This window comes from Molossus molossus, unplaced genomic scaffold (assembly GCF_014108415.1).
Source record: "Molossus molossus isolate mMolMol1 unplaced genomic scaffold, mMolMol1.p scaffold_m16_p_6, whole genome shotgun sequence".
Classification (NCBI taxonomy): Eukaryota; Metazoa; Chordata; class Mammalia; order Chiroptera; family Molossidae; genus Molossus; species Molossus molossus.
The window spans coordinates 84,152,336-84,163,464 of NW_023425399.1; the positions used below are offsets into that span (position 1 = coordinate 84,152,336).

Below are 11,129 nucleotides of genomic sequence, written 5' to 3' on the forward strand. Positions count from 1 at the left end.
ATTGATTGTTAATCTTCACCCAAGGATTTTTTTCCATTGATTTTTTTAGAAATAGAGGAAGGGAGAGGGGGACAGAGAGAGATAGAAACATCTATGGAAGAGACATCAGCCAGCTGCCTCCTGCACTCCCTCTGCTGGGGATCGAACCTGCAACCCAGTCCTGTGCCCTGATGGGAAGTTAAATCGGAGACCTATTGGCATGGGTTGATGCTCAACCACTGAGCCACAGTGGCGGGGCAGTTTAACAACTCTTTAAACCTTTGTAGTACAGTTTTGTTTTGTTTTTGTTCACTAGCTATCTCATTACTATTTTAACATTTCTGCTACTGAAAGATCTTGTTTTTATAGAATTGATCATACTGATGAAATTCTGTCATGTCCCTTTATGGAATTCCCACTCTTCCCTCAGGATTTCTCTAATACTGCATATGACACATGTCTTTAGCATGGGATCTCAATGAGGATGTACAGTTTTTCTATGTATTAAATGTTGGAGAGCCTAGTTTATTTTTAGAAAATGAACATTTAAATATTTTCTTAAAAAATTTTTTTTCCTTTATTGATTTTAGAGAGAGAAGAAGGAAGGAGGGAGAGAGAGAGAGAAACATCAATGAGAGAGAACATCAGTTGGCTGCCTCATACATGCCTCCCGCTAGGGATTGGGCCCACAACCTGGGCATGTACTCTGCCCAGGAATCGAACCAGAACCCCTTGGTGCATGGGTCGGACGCTCAACCACTGAGCCCCACTGGCCAAGTTCAGATATTTTTTTAAACCTACTCTAGTTTGGAGGCCACAACCTTAGACCATATCCTAATTACAAATCAAAAAGTTCATGAATTCTTGAGTCTACCCCAGCTTTCAACTTGTATAGTGGTAGAGGTGGTCCTAATTTTAAAGTCTAGCCCTGGCTGGTTTGGCTCAGCAGTAGAGCATCGGACCACGGACCAAGGAGTTGCAGGTTTGATTCTGGTCAAGGGCATGTACTTTGGTTGTGGATCAGTCCCTGGCCCTGGTAGGGGGTCATGCGGGAGGCAACCAATTGCTGTATCTTTCTCACATCGATGTTATGCACTCTCTCTCTCTCTGTCTCTCTCACCCACTCTATCTGAAGATAAAATAGAAAAAAGTATCCTTGGGTGAGGATTAAAAAAAAAAGTCTAAAGGACCTGGGGTAATGTTTTCTTTCATGTTGTAGAGATTTAAGGTAATTTTGCAAAATTCTGTATTCTCTATTCTTTTGTAACTACATAAATTAATTTTTAATGACATAAATAAATACACAAGCAGTCTTTTCTGAATTTTCTGGTGTTTAGAACAATTTGAAGTTCAGCCCTTTAAAACAAAATCGGACTACTTTTCTTCATTAGCAATGCAAGTTAATGAATCTGTAATGTGCTTTATTACTTGAGGTTTTAACTTTAGCCCCCCCTATTTTTCTTAAGTAATAGAAGTGAAACATCCACATCTGATAACATAGAAACTTATCAAGAGAATACAAGGTAAGCTTTTGAAAATTCTACTTTATTAAATAATATCTATTTCTTTATAATAGATTTTTAAATAAAAATTTTTATTTAGTTAAATCACCAGACATTATGCTGGAACTTAGTAGTTTAGAAATAAATGATGCAGTTGTTGCTTTTACAGATCACATTTTACAGATTAAAGATTACATTAAATTAGAAGAGTTTTTAGCTATCCTCTTTCACTGTGGTTAGGTTTCTTCCATGCATAATTTAGACAGAGTTGTCAATATTGAACTGTCCCTTGCTGAAATTCAGAGGTATTAAAACACAGTGAAGCATGATCCTTAAAATTTTTTGAAATACTCATCATTCTGGTCATCAGTGTCTTTTTGTTTTTCATTTTTTTCCCTAGGAATTTTGTATGTTAGATTCCCAGAGACTTGGACAAATGAAAGATACTGACGAAAATCTTTTCAAAATTAAGTTCCTAGATAGAGATTTCTATTTAAAATTTTTAAGGTACATACAGTGACATCCTTTGGCCTCACACAAATGACTAAATTAAGTTGTTTGAACCTAATCACTTAATCTTTGGAACAGCTATAGGTTTGTTTTTGTTTTGGCCTAGAGGCACCATGGAAAATTTACTAAGATATTACCAATAATACAGACTGAGATTAGGAACATCTGTTGTAGATTATTTATTGAAAACATTGTTTTATTTGAAAATTAGAGAATCTTTGAATAGTCTAATACTACAGCTTTTTAAAAAAGAACCTTAAAGTAATTGGTTAAAAAACAGGAGAACATTATTTCTATGCTGTGATTTCAAATTAAGTATACTTCTTTTAAACTTGCTTTATAGTTCCTCTGGGCATCCCACCTTTAAGTGTCCCTTGTGTCAAGAATCAAATTTTACCAGACAGCGTTTACTGGATCACTGTAACAGTAATCACCTATTTCAGATAGTTCCTGTGGTAAGTACATATGTTTAAGACAATCTTCTGCTTAAAGTATGCTGTTCCATTTATTTCATTTCATGTGTACAACAGATAAGTTAGTGTTAAATGTGATAGGGGCGTTATCAATAAGGTAGATTTTTGTCAACAAAAGATGAAAGATTTTAAGCAAAATGAGATTTCAGTAACTTATAAAAGGGAGATGATTATTTTGAAGGTAATATAGGAAAATAGTCTAGAGAAAAATGAAGTAATGAAAGGTGAACGGGGGACTCATTACTGAGGAATGGCAAGACCTAGCTCCATTGGGGCTTCTCAATTTCTTGATCCATCAGATGTAGTCACTTTGATCTGGTCAGGTGGATAGGTGAAAACTATAAGTAAGAATAAAGTTACTAGGTATTTTAAATTTGTATCTTTGTAGAGTCTAGTATATGAATTCATACAGCAAGGAAGGAAAGGAATCCTACTTTCTTTTTGATGTATATATATATTTTTTATACCATTTTTAGGGTATGTAAGAAAGTGGTGAGATCTTTTTGATAAATGAAGGAGATAGTGCAGAGTGCAGGAGTCCAACATTGTGTTAATGATCTTACAACTCCTCATTTGGAGCTTGAGTTTCACCTGTAAGTGATTTTAGTTGTGGGTGAAATAGGAGAAACTGAGCTAGAAGATACTTCCCTTTTATCTGTGCATTTTGATATATAAATATGTTCTTCAGAAGTAAGAATAGAAGGAAATGTTATAAATAAAATAAGGATTGTAGATATTTCTAAGCAATCTTAGTGGAGGTACTAGGAAAAAATGTGAGTGAATATGCCTCAGTAACTGTTCAGGATGCCCTTAAACTCACTCATAGCACTAAGGGAGACAGCACCAACTGTGCTCATTAGGTCAGGGTCAGTTACTGTTAAATAAACAGATATATGCCAAAGCTGTCTCTAGGAAAAACCTTATATTTAAGAGATTTTATTTGTTTTATATTGTATTAGCAAATTTTTATTTGTTTTTATGTTATGTTCAGTAGAGCATCGACTTTGGCTAGAGCTCAATTACTAAAGTTTTTAAAATTTCATTTCAGTATGTCATACATTCATTTTTTAAGACGTACTTCATTTAAAACCTTAAGGATACAATTTAAAGTTTACTACACTTTCATTTTACTTATAAATGAAATAAAACTTATAATAATTATATCACAGTTATTGTGTGGCTCAAATGAGAATACATACTGGTTAATGATAACTAACATTACAATTAGTATTGTTAAAAGCTGAATGTGGTGTTTCTCTTGAAACAGTTGTGCAATTGGAGATTTAAGTAATAGGATTGTATAAAATCTTTTTATTGTGTTGTGTTAGATTAGTGTAATTTATTTAAGGTTATTTGGTAGACAGATAATCTAGTCATGGAATTTGGCTCTTAGAAATGCTTTTAATGTAGAATTTTTTGGTTATATAAGCCTGTGTTTTAATACCTTCAATAATTATAACGTTTTATTTTCATTGTTTTTTTTATTTAAAATATTGTTTTTCATAGACATGTCCTATTTGTGTGTCTCTTCCTTGGGGAGATCCTAGCCAGATTACTAGAAATTTCGTTAGTCATCTAAATCAAAGACATCAGTTTGATTATGGTGAATTTGTGGTAAGTGAATTCTTTAAGACTAAGAAAATACTGTTTAAGTATTCAAGTTAAATTAATTTTTAAAAATCTAGACTTGAGTTTTGAGGCAAGCTATTTTGTATCATATTGGATGGTTACAGAGCAAGTTCTATTGTTTTTATAATAATATAGGTGAATATTTGTTTGTGGAAGTGGTAAAAAGTTCAATATACTGTCCACCTCCTGTACTAGAGAAACAGTTGAGGAAGAGTGAATCCTCAGATCAACAAAGTGATTTATATGAAACTGTGTAAGGAAAAATTGCTAAAGTAGAATTGGTACACTAGATAAAGGAGGATGTATTTTTCATGTAGCGTGAGTTGCTTGTTAAACCCATTATAATAGATATATCTAGCATGTGAGACACATTTTTAAAAATGGGGGAGCTTAATTAACAAGTAAAGCAAGGTTGAATGGTAGATTTTGGCCTTAGTTGACTGCTTTCACAGGGTGAGTGAGGAAAGTTTCATAATGTGCAAATGGATCCCCAAAGCAAAACATGGGGTTAATTTTTGCCTCCCAAATGTGTCATGATAATTTAAAAAATATATTAGATGTGACTTTGCATCTTATTCATTTTAGTGAATTAAAACATTATCTAATTTAAAATTAATTCTGACAAAGGATAGCTAATACTTATTTTCAAGATTAGGTAAACACAGGCATGTGCAATTCTGACAATGGCATGAACAGAATTTACATTTTTCTCTGCCTCAGTGTTGAAATTACGTTATTTTTTTAATTGATTTTGATAAAGGAAGGGGGAGAGGGAAAGAGGGAGGGAGAAGGAGGGGGAGAGAGAGAGAGGAGAGAGAGAGAGATCTGATGCGAAAGAGAAACATTGATCAGTTGCCTCTGTTCCCACCCAGACTGGGAATTGTATCTGCAACCTGGGTATGTGCCCTAATTGGGAATTGAATCCACCACCTTTTGCTGTAAAGGACGACACTTCAACCAACTGAGCCATACTAGCCAGGGAAAAATAAGTTATTCTTGATAAATGTTTGTGTTGTGGAATTTGCATTTTAATCATATTGTTTCAAAATAATTCAAATGTATAATATAAAATTCAGGTGTACTCTTACAATTTTAGCATTTTATGAAGTAATTGTAGATTATTCTTAAATTCTCATGGTAAGAAAGGTTATGGTGTCTGAAGAACTTTGTATTTGGAAAAATAAAAACATATTTGGTAAACCACTTTTGACCTAATTGGCAGATTATTTTACCTTTGCACAGAAAAATATGTAATTTTAATGATTTGAGGTTGTCGAATGGAAGCTTATTCTAAAGTAAACCTGTAGGCCATAATTGATAGCAAATAGAATTTTTAAAGTTAAAGAATAGTAGTAGTATAACTAAGATTAAGCTATAGTTTTTAGTTTCATGTGATGGTTAAGAAACTGTTATTTAACTCTTTTGATTCAATAAATGCCTATTTTCTTTAAAATGAATTTACCTTCAGACATTGTTTTTCTTTTCTAGAGATCACACAATATTTATGATTATAGGTTACTCTTAACTATACTTTGAATTAATAACTTATCATAACGCACTTTTAACTCTCAACTTTCTCTGCTGAGCCTCTCTGTTGTTTATCAATTATTCCTAAATAATTACAATTAAACTTAATTTTTATTGAAGTTCCTATTTTTAAATCTTATATTTTAAAGGATATATGTTGTAATGTAAACTGTTTCACTTGTAAACTGCCAAGATGTGTAGTATATTGGGCAAAGTATTGAATAATGGAATATGTTTTTGTATTGATATGTTAATGTTTTTTGTTTGTTTGTTTTTAGAATCTTCAGCTAGATGAGGAAACCCAGTATCAAACTGCTGTTGAAGAGTCGTTTCAAGTAAACATCTGAAGGCCGTAGACATCTGTGCATCTTTGTATCTGCAGGTGCCATCTTTAAGGAGAAAACTACATGCAGTCACCATTTCAATAACTTGATGTGTATATTAATAAAAGTAATTCAGTCTATTGTTTTAGTTTTTAATTGAAAAATAAAGGTGGGCCATCTAAAATTTTCATTCTCTTATTAATAAGTTAAAAGTGAATGTTAGAACATTATCTTGAAAAGCATTAAAAGGATTATATTTCATTAATGTAATGGCGAGAAGGGAATTCTTATTGTACTTTATCTTTTTTGGATTACATATTCTTGAATTTTCCTTATGTTGCTTTTGAAATTTGGTGCAGTTTCTCCTATTGATGTTATTGTACACAGGTAACACATAGTAGCAAATGCTGAAAGATGTGATTGATATAAACCTAACAAATCTGAGCCAGTTATCAGAGTTGCAAAATGGAGACTTGAAGTGCTAAATGAAACAATCCAAAGGAAAAAAATTTTAATACAGATTCTAGCTGAAGAATTCAACTATAAGACCATGACATTTACATAACATTTAGTATTTTTGAAAACTAGTGAGATTTCTTTAATAATTTTAACTGTTTAAAGAGTGAAAGCTCAATATAAAGATACTTCCTTTTTTTTTTCTCATTAGAAGGAACTATCAAGAGAAAAATTTATTTCTTTGGTGAGCTGTTGCTAATTTCAAATCTTGTTTGTTTGGCTGACTGATTTATAAGCCTAAAGTGTATTGACTTGAATTACAGCACTTTGGCTTCAGAATTTTCAATAACCAGTATTTCTCATTAGCTAAGATGAAACTATCTGTTGGTGATTCAGTTGTATGTTGTACATATATATTTAAGTGAGAAGTTTGGCTTTATTTATCTCAGTTGAGAAATTCAAGCAAAGCTAAAGATGTATATGTATAATATACACACATATGTGCATGCAGTTTATCAGGTTATATACAGAATTTCTATTAAGATTTTTAAAATAGACAAGCAATATGGAATTTAAGTGTTTATCTGATTTAACATTTTGTATTTCACAAAATTTTTAAAAAGTAACAGTTAAGTGCTGAGTGGTCTAGTTGGCTGCTATTACACCTTAAAAATTGAGTTTATACACACACTCAGTTACCTGTTTAAATGGTGCTCATTTGTTCTTAAAGATAATGCATGACTATGAAGTAGTGAGACACATTTTGCCAGCCACTGTGTTTCATGACTTTTTAGTCAGACTGGGTTTGTTTGTTTTAATTATTCATTAATGAGACTCATAAAATAATTTGTACTAGAAGTCCCAAATCACAGAATAAAAGATGCAGAGTGGATTAGTTGACATTCCATACTAATATACATTGTTTATGCTTTCTTTAAAATAAATAACTAAAAGAACATAAAATTTCAGAAGTAGTTGCTGCTAATATATACATATATTGTATAAAGAGGTATATTTTGGTTTTGTTAAAACCCTCGTTGACTTTTCTACAGTGAACATTTTTTTACCTTGGTTTAATAAAAATGTTAATTTTGGAAGTGGAATTTTGTAAAAACCTTTTTCAGTCAAACAGTAATGACTTTATTTATGGGTAGTAATAACAGTCACCAAAAAGCCATACATCTTAATGAACTAATGCCTTTGTTCTAGCATTCAAAAGAATGATGTTTACTATGTGCTTGAATATTTTCTCAGCAGTTACATGAATGTAATTGTAAGAATAGCTGTTTTAACTCTTTAAAAAGAGACTTCTGACCATAGATTTTCCAACTTAAAGCAATAATTTAGTACTTTCTTTCAAAAGTTTAATACTTCCCAGTTTGTCAAGTTAAATCATTTTGGGATGTGAGAACCTCTTCAAAGGAAAATTGTGGTAGAGATCATCTTAATGAAAATTGTGTTTTGAAATTTTGTGGATTAGTTCAATATCATTAATAGTCTTCTGTGTCCTTCATATATAAACTTTTTCATAAAGAAAATACTGACTTTATTTGCTATTTGGGAACTCCTCAGTATGGAGATGTTTGTTTAAAATCTCTGCTCCTCTGGTCAGTGTATTAGAAATAAGGATAGGCTTTACAGATTTACTGTTTAAATTCATGGAAAAAAATCCTTATTTTTAATATGCTTTTAACTGAGTTAGGATAAAGGAGGGAAACTGTATTGATACTCTGAGACCTAAATTTCACAATACCACTTAGGAAAGTAATTTTCCTCAACAAATTACAGTTTGTGTTAAACAGAGTTTTATTTGAGATGTATTGCTTTATTTTTCAATTAAAAGTGGTTTTCTCCTACTTGTGTGTCTAATTAAAATTTTGTCTAGAGGCAAACATGATAACATTTAATTCTCATAATTCACTCTGGGAGATGTAGGAGATAACCTATTATTTTGCACTTAAGAAGTGGATAGGAGAAAACTACCACATGCTGATGCTATATGTTAGATTTAACTTAATAAACCTATTTTATCTTCATTTCAAATGTTAATCAACTTATAAGTATTTTATTTTATTAAGTATTCATGCAGCAAGATTTTCAAACCCTGTTAGCAACCAGGCAGATAGTTAACTGGTTAATAATGAATACTTTTATATGGAGAAGTTTCCCTTAAGGAAGATATCAGGGCTATAAGAATATATTACCGAATACAATGTCATATACTTGTTGGGCTGCTCAATAAATAAGCTCTTTAGTGAATCATATAATCTTTATAGCAACTCCTTAGGGCTGCTACTCGAAGAATAAACCCTTTGTGGAGGTGGTGACATTTTAGCCTTTGTAAAACAGTTGTAACCTGGAAAACATGTAATTACGTGTAGTTTAAAACTCAGGAGTATGAAATACTCATTCCATGATACAACTTAGTGTGCAGTGTAATTTTATTATGCAGTAAAAGTTGAAAAAAAGATGAGAAATGGGAATGAGTTACATTAATAAGTTAAAAGAACACAGGGGGACCTCAAGAAAATGGATGTTACAGCCTGCATCTACCCACTCCAACAGCAATGAATCTCATCCTGGGGCTGAGAGAGGTGACAATTGCTGCTCATTTCCTGAAATGAGGAAGATAAATATGTATTCCATTATGTACCAGATTGAAAAACTTGCATTAAACTGTACCATACAATTTCCTATATAATAGGATTCTTTTTTTAAAATAATTTATTTTTGTTAATCCTCACTTGATATTTTTCCATTGATTTTTAGATAAAGTGGAGGGAAGAAGGAAGGGGGAGAGAGAGAGAGAGAAAGAAACATTGATGTGAGAGACACCAATTGGCTGCCTCCCAAATGACCCCTACTGGGCCCAGGGATCAAACCTACAACCCAGGGTACCTGCTCTAATCACTGAGCCAAACCAGCCAGAGCTGTAATAGGATTCTTAACAGAGTGTGATGGTGAAGGAGATCTTGTTGCAGAATTTAAGATGAGCAGGGCAAATATTGAGGAAATTGATAATCAGGAGAATTAGAACCATTCTGAGGAGATTATGGAGAATAAAATACTTGAGATGTGAGGGAGGAAAATTCATATTTATCTAAATGGGCAAATTACTGGTACTTGATACCGAACGTGCACCAAGTGAACAATAGCAATAGCCTTTATAATCAGCTGAGATCAGGAAAAAACATTACCAGAATTTCTTAAGTCCCCTTGTTCCTACTTCCAGTCATAAGTTGCCACCACTAACTTCTAATACCACAGATTTTTGCCTGCTTTTATACTTTATAAAATGGAAGCATCCAATAAAAATTATATCTGATGACTTTTGCTCAACATTGTTTTGAGATTTTAAAAACATTGATGAGAGAGAACATCGATTGGCCGCCTCCTGCATGCCTTCCACTGGCGATCTGGCCCACAATCCAGGCATGTGTCCCAACCTGGAATCAAACCGGTAACCTCTTGGTGCATGGGTCAATGCTCAACCACTGAGCTACACTGGCCGGACTTATGTCAGATTTTAATTTAGTCAACTTACCTAGAGAAACGTGTCTTTTGTTCAGAACAAAAAAGCTAGAAAGTAACTTCTAAAGCTACTTTTTTGTTGTTAATCCTCACCCGAAGTTCCTTATACTATCTTCATTTGTTTTGATTCCTTTTTCTCTTTGCTGTTCTGATTGTGTTTCATTGCTTTTTAGATAGAGTGGAAGGAAGGGAGAGGAAGAGAGAAACATCGATGTGTCTCACATTGACTGGTTGCCTCCTGCAGGGCCCCAATGGAGACCCCACCTTGTTGGTATCAAACCTGCAACCCTTGACCAAGAATGGAACCCTTGACCCATAGGCCAGGGCTAAAGCTACTTTTTACTATTTGTGAAAGTTATGCTAAGTGTATTGCTAGTGGTTCTTTCATGTATATTGGCACCTGGGGGCTGCCAAATCTTGGTAAAAATTGAAAACTGTGTGGTTTTCCTCTCATAATTAAGGAAAGACAGGTGAAGAGTATAATCTAATGGCCTTCCACTGCTCTCACCTGACCTTGTAAGCTATGGAGAGGATGTTCTCTCTTCAGGGCATTTTGTAGGCACAATATTTTAATAAGTATGTAAGGATGATATATCCTGGGAAGAGAGTGATAAGCTGCTTACTGATAGAAACTAAAAAGGTTGCAATAGATACAAAAGAAGGGGGTAAATGGATCTTTGCTGCAATACTGAAATCACTTGAGACAACTAAGCCTAATTCCTTTGGCCAAATGACCTGATTTTGATGATTCTGTAGGTTGACACTTGTGTGGATTTGGAAAAATTATGCTGCCACTCATCTCTTCGGATTATGAGGATTGACTGAGTTAATACAGGAAGTGCTTGAAACAGAGCTTGTTATCTTTACTATTACTGTGTATACATTACAAATCTACTAATTATGTTTATATCTGGCAGGTCTCCAGTCTCTTCATAAATCTTGCAAGGAAGTCTGGAATTTTTTTTTTTTTTCTTTTAGAATATAGAACCTAAAGTGTTATTAGTCTTTGCTAGCCTCAACTTTTGTAGGAAGATCTGAGTCATTGCCTTTGTCTCCAAGAAGTACAAATACTCCAGACAATGAGAAATTCTGAAAAATATATCTTCTAGAAAAATTCTTATAAAGAACATTAAGAAAAATCCCTAAAAAGAACAATCAGTTGGTGATCATATTTCTTAAACAAATGTATGCCCAAGATT

At 33.0% G+C, this 11,129-nt stretch overlaps 1 protein-coding gene across 3 annotated transcripts in view; it reads left to right on the forward strand.

Annotated features, from left to right (window-relative positions):
* RNF138 (ring finger protein 138) overlaps nt 1–6,084 on the forward strand; it is a 29,304-nt gene extending 23,220 nt beyond the window's left edge. For all 3 annotated transcript variants that reach the window (XM_036245674.1, XM_036245673.1, XM_036245675.1), the window contains 4 exons: nt 1,446–1,502; nt 2,335–2,446; nt 3,971–4,078; nt 5,899–6,084. In XM_036245674.1, coding sequence (XP_036101567.1) covers nt 1,446–1,502; nt 2,335–2,446; nt 3,971–4,078; nt 5,899–5,967 — 346 coding nt within the window. In that variant the 3' untranslated portion in view covers nt 5,968–6,084. The remainder of the gene's footprint in view (nt 1–1,445; nt 1,503–2,334; nt 2,447–3,970; nt 4,079–5,898) is intronic.
* The last annotated feature ends 5,045 nt before the right edge of the window (nt 6,085–11,129 follow it).